Source organism: Eleutherodactylus coqui, chromosome 4 (assembly GCF_035609145.1).
Source record: "Eleutherodactylus coqui strain aEleCoq1 chromosome 4, aEleCoq1.hap1, whole genome shotgun sequence".
Classification (NCBI taxonomy): domain Eukaryota; kingdom Metazoa; phylum Chordata; class Amphibia; order Anura; family Eleutherodactylidae; genus Eleutherodactylus; species Eleutherodactylus coqui.
Window position 1 is genome coordinate 24,375,457 of NC_089840.1, and position 18,300 is coordinate 24,393,756.

Sequence of the window (18,300 nt, forward strand, 5' to 3'; positions counted from 1 at the left end):
ACCATATGTAAATGAAGCCCGGGCCGCCCGCCGGGTGGCCGCCTCCGCCGGCGGTCTGGCTCTCTCCGAGCCCCGGGCCGCCCGCCTCCGGTCTGGCTCTCTCCGAGCCCCGGGCCGCCCGCCTCCGGTCTGGCTCTCTCCGAGCCCCGGGCCGCCCGCCTCCGGTCTGGCTCTCTCCGAGCCCCGGGCCGCCCGCCTCCGGTCTGGCTCTCTCCGAGCCCCGGGCCGCCCGCCTCCGGTCTGGCTCTCTCCGAGCCCCGGGCCGCCCGCCTCCGGTCTGGCTCTCTCCGAGCCCCGGGCCGCCCGCCTCCGGTCTGGCTCTCTCCGAGCCCCGGGCCGCCCGCCTCCGGTCTGGCTCTCTCCGAGCCCCGGGCCGCCCGCCTCCGGTCTGGCTCTCTCCGAGCCCCGGGCCGCCCGAGCCTTCTCTGCTAAGGACCGCCCCCATTCTTACACTAAGCGTTCGATCACATGCTCGGTGCCTCGTCCACAGGCCAGACTGACATCCGACATGGTTGTCAGTGCGGCGAAGGCACATTGTAGGTAGACCGTGTGACGTCACCAACGGGAAGAGCTGGGGGCGTCACTCAGTAAGAAAGGGGAGCTTTTTAACAGCTAAGGTTGGAAGAGAAACCTGGAGCGCCCATCAGACAGTCCGGGGCTCATTAGCATATCACAGGAGGAACTCACTGGCCAATATCTTCGCACCGGAGACACTTTAGCAGAGGATGAAGGTACCGCCGGGCTCCTGGGGACGTGCGCAGGCGTCCAATCACATCTGGCAGGACCGTGTACATCAGTAGGCTCCGCTGATCGGCCATCTTTGTGGTCTGTCTCACACGAACAGCATGCAGCGAAAGATCTGGGAGTCCTTGTGATTGGCCGCGTATGCATGCGGTTTTCCACGTATGAACAGCGCATCGTCCGCGTGGAAGAAAACTCGCAAGCAGCGAACGACATCAGCAAGTAGCGTTATAGCGGCCGGCCGAAACCTCAATCTCTCTCCGAGTTCCGGCTTTTCTATCTGGTCTCGCAGCACGTTGCAAGCGATTCCGCCGCCAATAGAGCGACCGCACGGAAGCCGCATTAAAAATAGAACGTGCTTCTACAATTCGCACCCGCAGGGGTGAAGGAAGCTCTGAAACTACATGCCGTTCGGCGTCCGTGCGGACGGCGGCCGCGGAATACGCAATTCACATCCGGGCTTGCAAGATTTTGCAGGGTGCAAAAAAAAAAAATCATAGAAAAAAAAAAGAATTTACAAGCAACAGTCCTAAACTTGTAAGCAACAAGCTGCCCGTGACAGCAAGAAGGACGGGCTGTCATCAGCACTGCACGTGCCGCCCTCCCGTGTGCAGGACGGGCACTGACACCACAGATAGATAGATAGATAGATAGATAGATAGATAGATAGATAGATAGATAGATAGATAGATAGATAGATAGATAGATAGATAGATAGATAGATAGATAGATAGATAGATAGATAGATAGATAGATAGATAGATAGATAGATAGATAGATAGATAGATAGATAGATAGATAGATAGATAGATACATACATACATACATACATACATACATACATACATACATACATACATACATACATACATACATACATACATACATACATCACGCTCCGCTCACCCGCTGTCTCTCTCGCACTCCATGGCTCCGGTGGCTCTAGGTTATCACAGCTCCTCCCCTCCCACCTGTTATCCTCCGCGCGCCGCTTACTTCCTGGTTGTGGCAGCACGTGACGCGCTTCACCCAATCAGTACGCAGCATCCCGGCTGAGGTACGGGTGCCCGCGCGCGACAAACTTCCTCCGGCTGCTGTGACCGCTATGTGCGCGCTAATGGGGTAGACAGCGGGGTTTCTGCTGTGGACTACCCGCCGACATGCCGACAATGCCCGGTGCACGTCATGCATGACACTCACACGGGCGGCTGTTCTCCCAATATTCGGCCCGTGGTTTTTCCTCACATTCGCACGGCGCGTCTCGTCTGTTTATACCCATCAGCCATGTTTTCCCTCACAGCGTGAGGTAAAAAAAACATCGCTGCACGTCCTCCTTTTTTTTTTCCGTCCCTCGAATCCCATCGTCCATTGTTTTCACGGGGACGGTGACACACGTTGCACGCCGTCCGATGTACGCGAGGTGATGCTTACCATTGAAAGCACTTGCCGATCCCCGTGAAACAAGCGCGGATGGGGACGTCAGGACGGCATGTGGGGCGTTTGCATGGAAAACGCCTCGCATTCGCGCATAAAACGCACGCTGACGAGCGCCATATCCGGCGGGGTCTTTTGGTCAAATATCGCGCTCGCCCGTGGGAATGTAGCCGGAGGGCGGCTTAACAGGAGCGCAGGAACGCTGCATGAGCGAGGTGGGATGAGGTAGATTGGCGCACATGTCTACGTTCGTTACTGTACGTTTTGCGCAGCGGGGACGGTTTGCACGTGACGCACTCTTTCCGTTGATTAAAAGGCTATTTAAGCCTAACGAGGCTCAGATGTTCTTTTCTCCAATTTTGCGCAGTGTTTCACGCTTCTCCTTACGTATTTGCGTACTTCTCTTAGACTTCTATGGGGGCCTGGGCTGCGCAAAACACAGAAAGACGGAGCAGTCAGACTTTTTTCCACGCGCTTATGATAGCGAACCTGTGGAAATCGGGGTTCTGAGCCCTGTGTTCAGCACGCGAAGATCCCCGTACGAACACGGTCGTGTGAAGAAGCCATTACTGAATACGGACGCATTGACTTATACCGGCGGCTTCAGACCGGCGGATTTCAAAATCTGCTTGCTCCCGCACACCGTTGTTGTGCAGTGACCGAGTTTATTTTGCGTGTGTGCGTAACTACTGTGCATATTTGCGCCGGCACTGCTTGTTCGCACGGGCGGGGGAATCACCCTGATTTAAATGGCTATTTAGCCAAATAAGGGTCTGGTGCGCGCAGGTCCGCTCAGCCGTGTGCACACATATGTGCGTTTTTGCGCACCTCCCGTAGACCTCTATGGGCCGCTCCGATCCATAAAGAGAGCAGGGTCTATTGCTGCGCGAACCGTGTGCGCAAAACTAAGAAATGAGAATGAACCCATTGGAATCATTGGATGCTGTTCTTCGCGTTTCTGCACGAAAAAACATGCTCATCTGAAGGAGCCCGGATGCTGCAAAAAAATGACCTATTTTGGTTTATGCATCAAAATTGCCCATTAAGATCTCCTTCCTCTTCCCACGTAAATCTCGCAGTATTTCCGTGCGGTCATTCCGCAAGATTTCCATAAGATTTATGCCCCATGTGAACCCAGCCTAAAGATTTATATCGGCCACGTGTTTAGAACTTTGCTGGGATGCAACAAACACTGTAAGGCTGGGTTCACACACGGCGAATTCCCGGGGGAAATCTCGCAGTTTGGCCGCAGCGAAAAACTGTAAGATTTCCGCCGGTAAAAGCGGTGCTTCAAAACCCGCGGCACTTAGCCGAGGGGGTTTTGAAGCGGCCTGGCCGCACGCTTTTCCGTTGCGGCCGGCGCTCCTATAGAGGAAAGTGCAGCCACAGCGGGAAAAAAAAAGAATGGACATGCTGCGGCCGGTGAATCCGCTCTGCATCGCCGGCTCCTGCTGGCTTTGCCGCGACGGATTCGCTGTCCCGTGTGGATGAGATTTCTGAGAAACCTCGTCCACATGGCTGGCTAATTCCGGGATTTGCCGCGGAAATTCCATCCAGAATTTCGCAGCGGCAAATCAGCCTGCAGCGGCTAATGAACCCGGCTTAAAGACCAGTTTAATTAAATAGTATTTTTCTACCATTAGATTTTTGGATAACTTTCATGAACAGGAATAGGAAGGGGAGTCATTACAGGCGGCCACAGACTCCTCTCCACGCCCCATCCGTCCGGAGGCACATGAAGAGTCCCTTGAAGATCTGGGCCAGCCCTCGGCCTCAGCTGCAAGAAGCCACCATGCAGCCCTAAGGCAGCGAGGTCGGAGTGCCAGTCCAACTCCTGGTTTGCTTGTGGATTAGAATGCTCTGAGCTACTTGCAAACCAGGAGAATTGAGCACATTTGTACCGCTGAAGTCTGACCCCAGATTTTAGTGACTCGGCGAAAAACAAAGTCCAACCGATGAAGTTGATGATAGCGATGCTCTTTGAGGCCACGCAGCCTCCTTACGGCACAGATGAGTACTTCATTGCACTGGACCACTAGAGGGCACACCAGGACAACGTGGCACTTTGCTCCAGCAAAGTATTTTCCTGAACCTCCCACAGAACAATATCATAGGTATATGCCATGTGAAACTGTCCAGCGGTCTCCTGCTTCTCCCCTCTTAATCGCCCCGCTTTTCTAGAACCTCATCCCTCTTTCCCAGCCTGGCCCCAGCACAATGGGGGCAAAGTTCTGAGGTGTTTGAGTCACAGGCAAAAGATATTTCCATGACTAACTAATGTGTACTTTGTAATTTGTGTTTTATTTTTTAGCCATTTTTTTTTATTACACATGAAATTAATGTTCCATTTATGTCTATTTCTGAGTGGGTAAAAAAAAAATTCTGTTCAGCAAGCTCCGTTGTAGCACTTTATTAATGTGACACGATAAATAGTTGCATGTCTACATTGTACCCATTTTCAAAAGGTAACTTTTGTGTCAGTTATACATTGGAACCTTTATGTGCCAATGAATGTTTTCTGATAACATAGTTGTTGCAGGCTATTACGTTGCTTTCATACAATGCTCCCATGTAGTTTACCACAATGCCTGAAAGCAATAATGCACCTGCAAACAGTAGGGCGGCAGTACTGCACTGCGGTGCTGCAAACATTAGGGCGGCAGTACTGCACTGCGGTGCTGCAAACATTAGGGCGGCAGTACTACACTGCGGTGCTGCAAATATTAGGGCGGCAGTACTACACTGCGGTGCTCTTCAGCTGTCACCGACACAGTAACGGCTTTCCTGCACATTTCTAATCCAACAGTTTTTGACACACAGTACATGGCGTTCTTTAAAAAAATAAAAAGACAGTCGTGTTTAACATTCCCTTTATTGTAATGTTTTAATTTGTGGGTGGGGCGGGGGTCAATAATGAGATATTGGTTATTAATTTGGCAAATTTCTACACATTGGTAAACTAGCTAAAGTGAAAATATTGCTTAAATAAAGTCTAACGTGTATGAATTTTGACAAATCATTTTAAAGCTCGCAACCCACGTCAAGGGTCCTCGTTGTTTTGTAAGACCCCAACCAAATGTGTCAATGAGTATTAAGCTAAACAAAAAAATAGAAGCACAGCCGTTGAAAAAAAAATGCTGTTTAGAGAGATCAGTTCATTGGCTTCCTCAAACATAGCCCATCTGACATGAAACTGCTCCATGAGGACTCAGAAAGTAGTTTGTGAAGATGTCACTAACTCGGAGGGCAGATGCTACTGGTCTGCAATGCAGCCTTGGGTCATCCAAAACTTCCAATGGGAGAGTTGTAAGACAAACCTCTTCTGCATTCCAACCAGCATCGTTGTCCTGGCAAAAATATTGCAGAACCACACAGGCTCTAATTATGGCACACACGTTGTCAGGTTTCAGCTGAAGCATGCTGTGGAAAACTCTCCACTTGTTGGTGAGAATCCCAAAGGCACACTCCACAAAATGACGGGCACGTGTGAGTCCGTTCTTAAACATGCGCCTCTTGTCCTCCATGTTCCTGCAAGGGAAGGGATGCGAAGCATTAGTCGTCAGACCAAATCACTCATCAGCCATAATGACTAATTGGGCAGATGGTTTCCCTAAAATAAGCCCTAGCTCAATTCCCTGAAAAAAAAGAGAATAATTACCTAGCAGGCTAGGTACGGGTCCTCCCACTGCTGTCCGGAGCTCCGCAGTGCGTCCTGCTTTCCTCGTTCGCCCACAGAAGATCACTTCTTGGTTGCGGGATTCAAAAATCTCACCTCCAGGAAGCGATGGCTCTGATTAGTTCACCCAGCGCTGATCAAGATCCAACTTATTTGTCTTCTTCGGTCACAGACTGAAATACGACCTCATTGGCAATCATTAGATTAGTTGTAGTCCACCCGTGCTAAGGGATGGTGAGTTGCACGTTCGTACATGTTAGTTTAAGCACCAAAAACGTATCCAGCTGCTTGTTCTTCAGAACAATTCTTGACATCCCCCTCTAACCCCTTTCAGTGACAAGCTGTTTCTGTCCACAGGATGCCCTTTCACTGGATGCTTTTCCCCGATCACATAATTCTCGGTATACACTCCACACTGTTACATGAGAAAATCCCACAAGGTTGGCAGTGAGATCCTGACCCCAGCTAGTTTAGCACCGATACCCCGCCTCGATGGAAGTCACTCAGATCTCTGGATTTTCCTATCTAGTCAGGATTCACACTGAAGCTGATCCACGGAAAACTTGTTGCTTGATTCTATGCTGCACCCTGGGGTTACAGGGGTAATTTCCATACAGGGAAGCTGTAATCGTGAAAGGTCCGGGGTCTCTAATAAAGTGGCAATGCTGTGTATATTCAATTGTTCCTAATCTCCAGTCCATGTACTGTGTGAGCTGCTCTCACACAACCCACTGTTTACAGCGATAAGCGTGGCGTTTGAAATGCAGCGCTTATTGCGCTACAAGGCTCTCATTGATTTTAATGGAGCTTTGTTAGAAACACTGTGATTTTCTAGCGCTGTCTGCTCTCATTTTGCGTGTTTTAGCACTTTTTAATACACCTCATCACCCATTACAATGATGGGGATGCATTAAAAATGCTGTAACATGCCTTTAAAAACGCTGCTCGAGATCCCAGTAAAATGCCGCAATTTCGAGTGCGGCATTTTGTGAATGCATGTGTGAGAGCAGCCCTAGTACTTAGTACTATCCTGAATATTAGTTTCAAACCAAACTATTTTTGTTACTCAATCACAGAAATGTAACTGGTTCTCTCGGCTCATTTTTCTGCTTCTGTTCTACAATTATATTGCGGTTCTGTGCTGAATTATCAGATAACGCTGGAAAGGAAACTTCACCGTACTAAACTTTTATCAGTCATTGCAAACTTTCTGTTTTATGTAAGGAAAACTTTTTCCCGTCGTCTTCGCTATCATTGTTAGTTGACAATTACTTTTGTCTTCCTCCTCCTTCCATAAGTGACAGAAATTCAATAAATTCACTTCAACGCCGGTGACAAATTTTAAGAGAGGGTAAGATAAAACAAATACCTAAAATGTCAATATGTAGTAATAAGAAAAGCCGTTTTGACTGGCATTTTAAGATATTGTCAGTTCAAAGTAAAACTGTACATCAGAGGATGCAAGAAATATCTATGTGATCAAAATATTGATATCCTGTCACAATACTAATAACATGAATGTAGAGAAATGGCGAGTACACGGATATACTGTACAGATAACTGACATCTGCAGATTTACATAGAACGCTAGATAATCCGACTGCATTAGAGGGGCTTTCACAGCAGAATCAGTGATACAACCTCCATAGGATAAGGCAACAATATCTGAGTGTTCGGCTTTGACCGCTGCAGCCCCCACAATCCAAAGAATGAAGGCTTCGTGACGTGTTTAGCTTTGTTTCTGATTTTTTTCCCTCTGGGGAGCCACATCACGGAGCCGGGCGATGAAACAGATATAGCCGGCTAATAGGTTGGACATTGTAATTGGAGGAAAAAGCTTTTCAAGACTCTTTACTTGTAACGCTTACTGGTTCTACTCGGAGACAACTTTAGCTGGCAGCTATATCGGTAGCTGACTAAACTGTCACACAGTTGGGTCTGAACGCTCTATCAACTTGTTTTCTTGTAATCAGATCATTTTTATTGAAGTTATATTTTTGAATAATTATTTCTATATTTATTTAACCCTTTGCAATCCAATTTTGGATTCAGGGTTTCCTAGGGGGCTTTCTCTTTCTGCCATTATACAATGGCGCCATCTGCTGGCTAGAGCCAGTACTGCGGTGTGGGACATGCTGGAGAGGCCCCCGACAACAGAGCGGCCAGTAATACGGTAAGAATACCCTGCCGGACGTCTTCTGACATCAGAGTGTACAGACTTCAATCAGAATGTCTTTAGACATCAGTCAGTGGATTGGAAAGGGTTAATGAAATAACAAAACTAACTTGAGAGGTAACAGCCCTGGTTTAAGACAAAGAGATATCACAATATGAGAACAACGGGTGATAACTCCGTAACGCTACATGACGTAAGTTTATGTCATGGAAGCAGGGTACCTAATGCACCGGACGTAATGATTTTAACTTCCGACATGCAACATGCCATGTAAAGGTTTCACAGAGGGAGCCTGCCCCCCTCTGTGATGTCATCAGCAGATGCTGGCGTCCCAGCTTGCCATTGCCTATGATTGCTATTGTAAGTGATAAGGCATTGCAGTACAGAAGTCCTGCAATCTATTATCATAGTGATCAGAGCTGTTATTGTTCAAGTCCCCTACAGGGGCATAACAAATTTAATAAAATAAAAATAATGTAAAAAATCGTACAAAAATACTTCATAAAAAACTTTTTTGCGCACTTTCCCTTATTTGTATAGAAAAATGAAAAAATGTTAAAAACCCCACATTTTTGGCATCATTGAATCAGTAACACTCTGTACAATAAATTGAACACACTCTTTAGCCTGCTTAACAAAAGCTTGTAAAAAAACAAAAGAAATGGAGGCAAAATGCTTATTTTGTTTGTTTTGCTTACGAAAAAAAAGCAATAAAAGTAATCAAAAAAGCTGTATGCAACCCCAAATAGTACCAATAAAAACTACAACTCATCTCGCAAAAATAAGCTCACATAGAGCTCCACTCATGAAAAAATAAAGAAGTTATAGGACTTTGAATGCCTTGATGTAGAAAAAAAATAATTACCAAGAAATAAAAATAACTTTGATATCATCGTAATCCTACTGACCGACACAAAAAAATGTAAAATGTTGTGGAGGGTGCATTCGCATAGGTGCGCACAAAACCATACTTCTATTAAAACCATTGATACTCTATGGTGTGTTCACATGTCCGTTTTTTACAGGCATGCAAACGCACGTACCTGCAAAATATAGGACATGCATGCACCATAGGTCCGTGGTGCGCGGCAATATATATCTTTACTCCCTGCTGGGAGTCCCCTTTTCACTGAACACTGATAGCACCATCACATGCAGGGAGTAAAGAATCCCGTGCCACAGCTGTGGCAGAGGATCGTGATGCTAGCACCCCTGCAGTGATTTTTGAGTAAGGGCTTTAAATATAAGCCCTTCCCTGAAATTCAATCTGCTGTAAAAAAAAAAAAAAACCTCTCCGCCGCTGCCGGGTCTCATCATTGCTCTGAAGCTTTCAGCAAGCGAGGATTTTTTGGGGATAGAAATGCAGAAAATATGTGGCTAAACCATCATTTTAACCGCTGCTATCCTTGCTGCCCAGGAAATAAAGGGTCCATGGAAGTTATTTAAGAATTGTAGAATGTAGTTAAACAAGGCAAAATAATTTTTTGGTTAGGCCCCCTGTCCACTGCAGTATATTCGCCGGCCCACGCTTCCCATAGCAATGGTTTGCTATGGAAAGCGCCGGCACCTGTCCACAAGTGGAGAATCATTGTGATTCTCCGCTCGCGGCGGGCAATTCGCAGCATGCTGCAAATTACTCCAATTCTCCGCGGTCAGCCTATCTTTCAGATAGGGCTGACCGGCGGAGATTCGGCAGCGGCTTCTGCTCCCGGGCAATGGCTCCCGCGGCGGAGCTTCGACGCGGGATACCGCATCGCCTGTGGACAGCCGGCCTAAATATATAGCAGCTAGGGCTCGTAAATAAATACCTAGATAAGGTATAGTCATCCCACACATAGGACGGAATTAATTATATGTTCCTTAATTTTATTGTCAATCCCAACACCCAGCAATTGAGATTTTGTGTTGTTTAGCTTATAATATGAAATATTAGCAAAATGAGAAATTACAGATTGGGCCTCTTTTAGGGTGCATTCACATGAGCGTGTGCATACGTCGGTGTACATAAAATGTACATGCACAAACACGTGTGAATGCAGGTCTGCGGCGATTGCCTTAAATGGGGCCGCGGCTGCTGCCGGCGGCCACATTGAAAGCAATGGGCTGCTGGCAACCCTTGCAGTGATTTTCGGGGAAGGGCTTGAAATATAAACCCTTCTCTGAAAATCATCCCTGGTTTGTGTAAAAAAAAATAAAAATGTTATATATATATATATATATATATATATATATAATTGTTACGGTCATAGTCATAGTGTGCACAGCAACCCACGGTGCAGGACTTACAATACTAGTAGTGTGCACAGGTACGCACGGCGTGGGACTCCCTGACTCTCACCCACGGCAATGTCCCTTCCTGGAGGTAGCCCCAAAGGTGGACAGGTCCAGACCGCCAACACTGACCCTACGCTGCCTAGTGGCAAGACAGGAAGGAACTCTGTACCTATGCAGAAAACAACTTACTGGCACCGACAGGCTAGGCTGAAAAGATGGACCAATATGACAGAAAAAAATGTTAAACCTGCAGCAGCTACTACCAGCAGTAGCAGAACATCTGGCACAAACTGGGAACAGGTCACAGTACCAGAGCCAGAAATCAGCAGGTCTGAACAGCAGGACTGCTCAGGGATCACTGGAGAATAATCAGCCACTCCCAGGCAGCAAGAGCTGGAGCTTATAGGGAGGTGGGCAAAGCTGATAGGCAGGCAGACATGTCAATCACCAGCCACACCTCACAGACACTAGCAGGATAATTAGGCACAGGAGCTGTTAACCCTGGCAAGTCTGGGTAGAACCAACAGACACTAGATGTGCTGGCAAATATTTGACCAAGTGCTGACAGACGTAACATTTTATATATATATATATATATATATATATATATATATATATATATATATATATACGCACACTCACATCCCCACCGGTGCTGTGTAAATATTCCCCGCTGGCAGTCCCCTGTCACAGAGGATTTCTTCATCCTCACGGGAAGTAAAGTATCCTCTGCCACAGTTGTGGTAGAGGATTGCGATGTTCTCTGCCGGGGCTTAGGCGCATCCAGCCGCGTCTTCTCCCTGTACTGCTCTGAATCTCTTTCAGCTGGCGGGGGTTTAAAATCCCTGCCTGCTGAAAGGGCTGTATCTGATTGGCTGAGCGCCAGTGTTCAGTGACAAAGGGACTCCTCACGGGGAATATTTGCACGCACCATGGACCTATGGTGCATGCATGTCCTATGTTTTGCAGGTATGTACTTTTGCACGCCTGTAAAACCTGGACATATGAACACACCATAGGGAACCAATGGTTCTAATAGACGTGTGGTTTTGTGTGCACCTATGTACGCACACGCTCGTCTGAAAGCAGCCTTGAAGAGGAGATAGGATTAATTACAGCTAAGATGATGCATATAGCCCTATTTTGTGTTTCTGATACCCTAATTTAATTCCTTTGATGTTATTATTTGTTCGAATCTATTTAGTTAGAAGTTTCATAAGAAGGGCAAAAATAAGGGGTGAGAGTGGGCAGTCCTGTCAAATACCGTTAGAAATTGTAAATAAAGAACCCAGCTGAAAAAAACCTGTACAGATGGTGCAGAATATAACACAAAGATCACAGTTTTAATGGGACCAGAGAAACCAAATTTTCCTAAGATAGCCTCAATATAACCCCAATGAATCTGATCAAACACCTTTTCTGCATCTAGGGCTAGGAATAAAGAAGGTGTATGACCAAGTTCAGCACTGTTAATGAGATTCAGGAACTGGCGGGTTCCATTGGGATCTTGTCTCTGTGGGACAAAAACTACTTGATCTGCAAAAACCAACATTGGAAGAATAGAAAAAGTCGGATGCTGAGGATCTTAACATACTTTTTACATCAGTATTCAAAATTGGGAAATAGAATGAAAAATAGCTGGGGATGTAGTTTCTTTGGCTAAAGTTTGGGTAAAGTGACAATAACGGCCTCTAACATTTCTGAGCGAAGGGAACCTTTATCATTACCTCATTAGGTAGTGGGTCAGAAGGGAAAAGTATTTTTTTACAATATTCATTAGAGAAGTCATCTGGAGATTTGAGAGGTTTTTAGCATTTTGATGGCTTCTAGAACTTCAGACCTAGAAATCGGTGTAGGAAGAGAGGCTAATTGGTCGAGTGACAGGTACGGGAGATTAATGTTCTGGAGAAAATTTGAAATTTATTTCAACTGGGGTTGATGCACATTTGCATCTTCTCTTAGATTATAAAGAGAGGAGTAATATGAGGCAAATGCATTAGCAATATATTAGGAATGGGTTTAAACGATATCTAATCCTTTCCCTAGATTTAAGACATTTAGGTTGTTTGGCCAATAGTGCTCCAGGACAGTTTTCATGTGTGTAAAATTGTATATTCGTTTGGGGAAAATGATATTATGTTTTACTGCCAAAAGACTCTGGGGCTTGGTCCACAACCTAGATAGATATTCCTTTCTTTGAGGTGTGGGATTAGCATCAGTTAGAAAGTCAATGGTATCAATTTGAGAGCTCAGGAAAGTTAACTCTTGCTCTTTTTTTCTTTTAGCCCTAGAGCAGTGCTTTATAAATAACCCCCCCCCCCCCCCCCATTTGCTTTGCGGGCATTCCACACTTAGAAGACACTAGAAATTGAGTTGATGGTAAAGAACATTTCAAATTCAGTTTTCAAGTTAGATTTGTGTTCTAGGTGGGATAGAATATATTATTAAAGGGGTTGTCCCGCGCCGAAACGTTTTTTTTTAAAATTTAATAGGCCCCCCGTTCGGCGCGAGACAAACCCAATGCATGTGTTAAAAAAAACGTTTAGTACTTACCCGAATCCCCGCGCTGCGGCGACTTCTTCCTTACCTTACTAAGATGGCCGCCGGGATCTTCACCCACGATGCACCGCGGGTCTTCTCCCATGGTGCACCGTGGGCTCTGTGTGGTCCATTGCCGATTCCAGCCTCCTGATTGGCTGGAATCGGCACACGTGACGGGGCGGAGATACGAGGACCAGCTCTCCGGCACGAGCGTCCCCATTCACCAAGGAGAAGACCGGACTGCACAAGCGCGTCTAATCGGGCGATTAGACGCTGAAATTAGACGGCACCATGGAGACGAGGACGCTAGCAACGGAACAGGTAAGTGAATAACTTCTGTATGGCTCATATTTAATGCACGATGTATATTACAAAGTGCATTAATATGGCCATACAGAAGTGTATAACCCCACTTGCTTTCGCGGAACAACCCCTTTAAGTCTCCAAAGGAAGGATGGAGTATAGGGAAACGTCTTGTGTAGTGATAAAAGACACTGGGGCATCATATTACCAGGTGATGGTTTCGACCCCGGTCCCTATAACCTCCCTCAATCTTCTGGCATCCAAGAGAAACAAATCAATTCTTGAATAGGAAGAATGACGCAAAGATAAAAAGATCCATGAAGACTGTCCCAAATCTAATACAGTTCCTCTCTCTGCAAAGCGGAACAATCAGGCAAGGTAATCTATATGGGAAATATACATTCATTAAAGTGAAAGGGTTATTATTAATCTCACAGACAAGATTTATGAAACAACCTAAAGGATCTGCGTATAAGTCCTGCTGAGAAAATGATACTGAATTACTGATGTCAATTAATATTCCTTTCTTGTGTAACCTGAGGTGGGGGCCTATTTTTTGAAGAAAATGCAGCTTGATCAATGGGAATTCCCCACTTATTCAGGAGAGCAGCAAATCTATCACAGAAGCTGCTACACAGGACGCACCAATTTTTGAAATGAGAAGCTTAGCAGAGAAGCCCTATTTATATTTAAAGGAGATGTCCCGAGGCAGCAAGTGGGTCTATACACTTCTGTATGGCCATAATAATGCACTTTGTAATGTACATTGTGCATTAATTATGAGCCATACAGAAGTTATAAAAAGTTTTATACTTACCTGCTCCGTTGCTAGCGTCCTCGTCTCCATGGTGCCGACTAATTTTCGCCCTCCGATGGCCAAATTAGCCGCGCTTGCGCAGTCCGGGTCTTCTCCTCTTCTCTATGGGGCTCCGTGTAGCTCCGTGTAGCTCCGCCCCGTCACGTGCCGATTCCAGCCAATCAGGAGGCTGGAATCGGCAATGGACCGCACAGAAGCCCTGCGGTCCATGAAGACAGAGGATCCCGGCGGCCATCTTCAGCAGGTGAGTATGAAGACGCCGGACCGCCGGGATTCAGGTAAGCGCTGTGCGGGTGGTTTTTTTAACCCCTGCATCGGGGTTGTCTCGCGCCGAACGGGGGGGGGGGGGGGGTTTAAAAAAAAAAAAACCCGTTTCGGCGCGGGACATCTCCTTTAATGTTAGCACCACAAAGGTAACATGAAATTTGTTTTTGGAGTTGCAAAGTTGCTGGAGAGAGATCAGGAAACATCAGTATGGCATTATATGGGTCTACTAAAGATCCTCTCCACCTTCCTGTATTTAGAAGTTTCTCCCTCGTCTGATGAAAATGGATTTGAGTTAAGACGTCCCATGGAGCAACTTTTAGGACGGAGCGAGCTTTAGGAATTATGTGTGCTCTATCAATTTATCAGTGGTATATTCCAGTGAAGATAGTCATGGAAGTAAAGCTTGAGAGAGCTGGAGTACATATTGAGAAAGGTCAGCAGGGCATACAGATTCCGGAATCCCATGGAATTTTATGTTGTTTCTTTGTAACCCATCTTCAAGGTCCTTTAACCTTTTTACATAGATGGGAGATCTCTTCTTCAAAGACATTGTGAGCATCTACCGAATCATTGTAGGTAGTGCATTTGGATTGAAGTGGATTATAAACTTTTTGCATATCTTGAGAAAGTATCCTTCGGAAATGACAAAAGCAGCTCCTTCAATGTATTAGTTGTTAAAGGATTATCTGGATATGATTATGATTACAGGAGAGGTTCTCCATGCTTAGATCATCCACAGTAGCAGAATGAGTTCCTTTTTTGGAAAAAAGGCCCCTGTCACAAGTCTGGCGCAGGACTGGAATCTCAAGTTGTAGCTACTACTGGAGGGTAGCATGGTCAAGGAGTAGCCGGGGTCTGGTACACAAGATGGCGGTCTAGTACAGTGGGTTCAGGCAGAAGAGTACTCAGGAGGTAGCCGAGGTCTGGTAATATGGAAGGACTATCAGTTGGTAGAGACAGGTATGAGGAGGAAGCTTGATTTCAAGCACAAAGCACAATAAACACGCAAGGAAGAAGGGGACAGGTTTATATAGGAGACTAATTGGGGAAGGTACAAGACACTGGGTGGACTAGACAGGGAAAACATGGAGAAAAGAACATGGAACAGGAAACAAGGAACATGAGACTAGGACTCAGGTTAATAACCTCTCTGGAAGCTGGGCTTTGTTCTCCTGTCTCAGATGAGTAAGAGCCAGTAGAGGAATGTTGTGATGCAGAACTTCATTCCTGAGGTCACTTCTGTGATTATAAGAATTTGCATCTCCACTGGTGCCGTGAGGCAGAAAGCTGAAAAATCTGTAAGTTTCCTGGGAGCTGTAGATTTGGTTTCCTTTCGGCCCATTTTAGGCTGGAATAACAAGATTTTTAGTAGATTGGTAATGTTACCTTTGTTGATTATGGAAGGATATTTATTTTCAGTGGGTTACTCTTGTGCTCCACAAATAGATGAGTCAAGAATGTCCGTTATACATATTGCGAAAAATGACAAAAACTGATTTGCATGGTTGGGTTATGAGCCGCTTTGGAATGATAAATGATCAAGAAGGCAGGTTTCAATCGACCATGGCTTTATGTGATGATGTCGTCTCACACACAGCAGCTTAGCAAGAAGAAACGGAATTTTCAGTTTTTAATAAATGCACACAAGCAGAATATGCAGGGAGCAGGATATTTGCAGAATTTTCAAATCAGACAAGGTTGGTCGTTAAACTCCGCTACCAGACAAAAGCCAGTTCAAACAGTGTCCACTGATAATGTTAAACACAGTCCATGCTTGCCTGTTGTCAGAGCCAGGCAGCCTGTCATCATTAGCACTCCACTCGCCAGGAGAGGAGGCAAGAGTGTCCTGGGGCTGCTCAGCGGATCAAACCCAGCAATGCCACAAAACCCACCCCCTTGAACTGAAACACAGGTCCAGCAAGTGTACCACAGCTGATACCGTAGGAGAGAGGGTTTGTACAGCACCTCTACCTTTCTTCAGCTTCACAACCAGTCCACACCGCAGGCTCACTGCCAGGCAAATGGAACATGCAGGTGGGCTGAAGGAAGACCACACTATTTGTGGATGGTCAGCAGACAGTCCCAAACTAAAGTGGTGGTGGTTCTCCCAGCAATTAGAGGTATGCTGTATCAAGATGAGCTCAGGAGTTTAGTAAAAAGCCGTCTCTATGGTGGAGTGTCCAGATCTTGCAGCCAACCACACTAAGAGCTAGCCACACTGCTAGTTATATTTTTGAATACAATTACCCCCTAATATCTGCACATTTATGCATGCATAAACATAGTATACATAAAACATATCATTACCCCACTCAAACAATGCAATTAATCATAACTATTGTAGAAAGGAAGTGCACAAAGTGGCCTTTAGGGAGGCTTGGGTGTGTGCTAATCAGCAGGGACAGCTGTATGGGTGTGTCTGGAGGAGTTAAAACCTCCAGATACATTGAGTTCCCTGTTGAAAGCCAGAGCTGCAGGGTTGAGGAAGGGGCAGCTGGATGCCAGAACAACACTGCTGCTGAAAACAAGAACAGCACGACTGCTGAAAGCTGGAGCAGAGCTGCTGCTGAGAGCCAGAGGTAGGCCATAGAGATGAGCAAGCATACTCGCTAAGGCAAACTACTCGAGCGAGTAGTGCCTTATTCGAGTACCTGCCCGCTCGTCTCTAAAGATTCGGGGGGGGGGGGAGGAACGGAGGGGAGATCTCTCTCACCCTCTCCCCCCGCTCCTCACTGCTCACCGCCACAACTCACCTCTCACCCGCGCGGGCAGCCGAATCTTTAGAGACGAGCGGGCAGGTACTCGAATATGGCACTACTCGCTCGAGTAGTTCGCCTTAGCGAGTATGCTCGCTCATCTTTAGTAGGCCAGGTTCTGAGAGAGAGCTGAAGCTACTCCTGGAGAAGGAGGCTGAAAGGTTGACGTCTGTGGTCGACCAGGCTATGCTAAGGACACTGTACTGTGTTTTAAGTGTATTGTGTCTTAAGTGTGTGATTCGGAATTAGTGACTTTATAGTCAGGAACTTTACAGTTACATAGTTCGTAAGGCTGAATGAAGACAATGTCCATCTAGTCCAGCCTGTCTAGCCTCCTGTTATGTTTATCCAGAGGAAGGCAAAAAAAAACAAGAGCAGAAGCCAATTAGCCCTTTTGGGGAAAAATTCCTTCCTGACTCCCTAATGGCAATCAGACTGTTCCCTGGATCAACCCCTAATAATTCCTACCTGCCTGTATACCCGGATTAACAAATAACCTTAGATTTATAGCCTATAATATCCTTCTTCTCCAGAAAGACATCAAGTCCCCTTTTAAACTCCTCTATGGATTTTGCCATCACTACGTCCTCAGGCAGAGAGTTCCACAGTCTAACTGCTCTAACAGTAAAGAACCCCTTTCTATGTTGGTGATGATACCTGCTTTCCTCTAAACGTAGCGGATGCCCTCTTGTTACCGTTGCAGTCCTGGGTATAAACAGATCCTGGGAGAGATCCTTGTATTGTCCCCTCATGTACTTATACATGGTTATTTGGTCGCCTCTTAACCTTCTTTTTTCTAGAGTAAATAGTCCCAATTTTGATAGCCTCTCTTGGTATTCCAGTCCCGTCATTCCATGTATTAGTTTAGTTGCCCTTCTTTGAACCCCCTCCAATACCGTAACATCTTTCCTGAGCACCGGTGACCAGAACTGTACACAGTATTCCATGTGAGGCCTGACAAGTGCCTTATATAATGGAAGGATAATGTTCTCGTCCTTCGCCCCTATACCTCTTTTAATGCATCCCAAAACTTTATTTGCCTTTGCAGCAGCTGATTGGCATTGGTTACTCCAGTTTAGTCTATAATCCACTAGTACCCCCAGGCCTTTTTTCCATATCACTTTTCCCTAGCGGTACCCCATTAAGTGAATATTGGTTACATCCATTCTTGCTGCCCATGTGCATAATCTTGTATTTATCAACATTGAACTTCATTTGCCATTTTTCTGCCCAAGCCCCCAGCTTATCTAGGTCCGTTTGTAGCCGCACATTGTCCTCCATTGCATTAATTATATTGTATAATTTTGTGTCATCT

The 18,300-nt window shown here is 46.1% G+C and overlaps 1 protein-coding gene across 2 annotated transcripts in view; it reads right to left on the reverse strand.

The window, feature by feature from the left end:
- GBE1 (1,4-alpha-glucan branching enzyme 1) overlaps positions 1-1,738 on the reverse strand; it is a 114,166-nt gene extending 112,428 nt beyond the window's left edge. The window contains exon 1 of one of the 2 annotated variants that reach the window (XM_066599141.1): positions 1,648-1,738. In XM_066599141.1, coding sequence (XP_066455238.1) covers positions 1,648-1,670 — 23 coding nt within the window. In that variant the 5' untranslated portion in view covers positions 1,671-1,738. Of the gene's footprint in view, positions 1-1,631 lie in introns of both variants that reach the window. The other variant, XM_066599142.1, reaches the window with a different exon arrangement.
- Between the last annotated feature and the right edge of the window lie 16,562 nt (positions 1,739-18,300).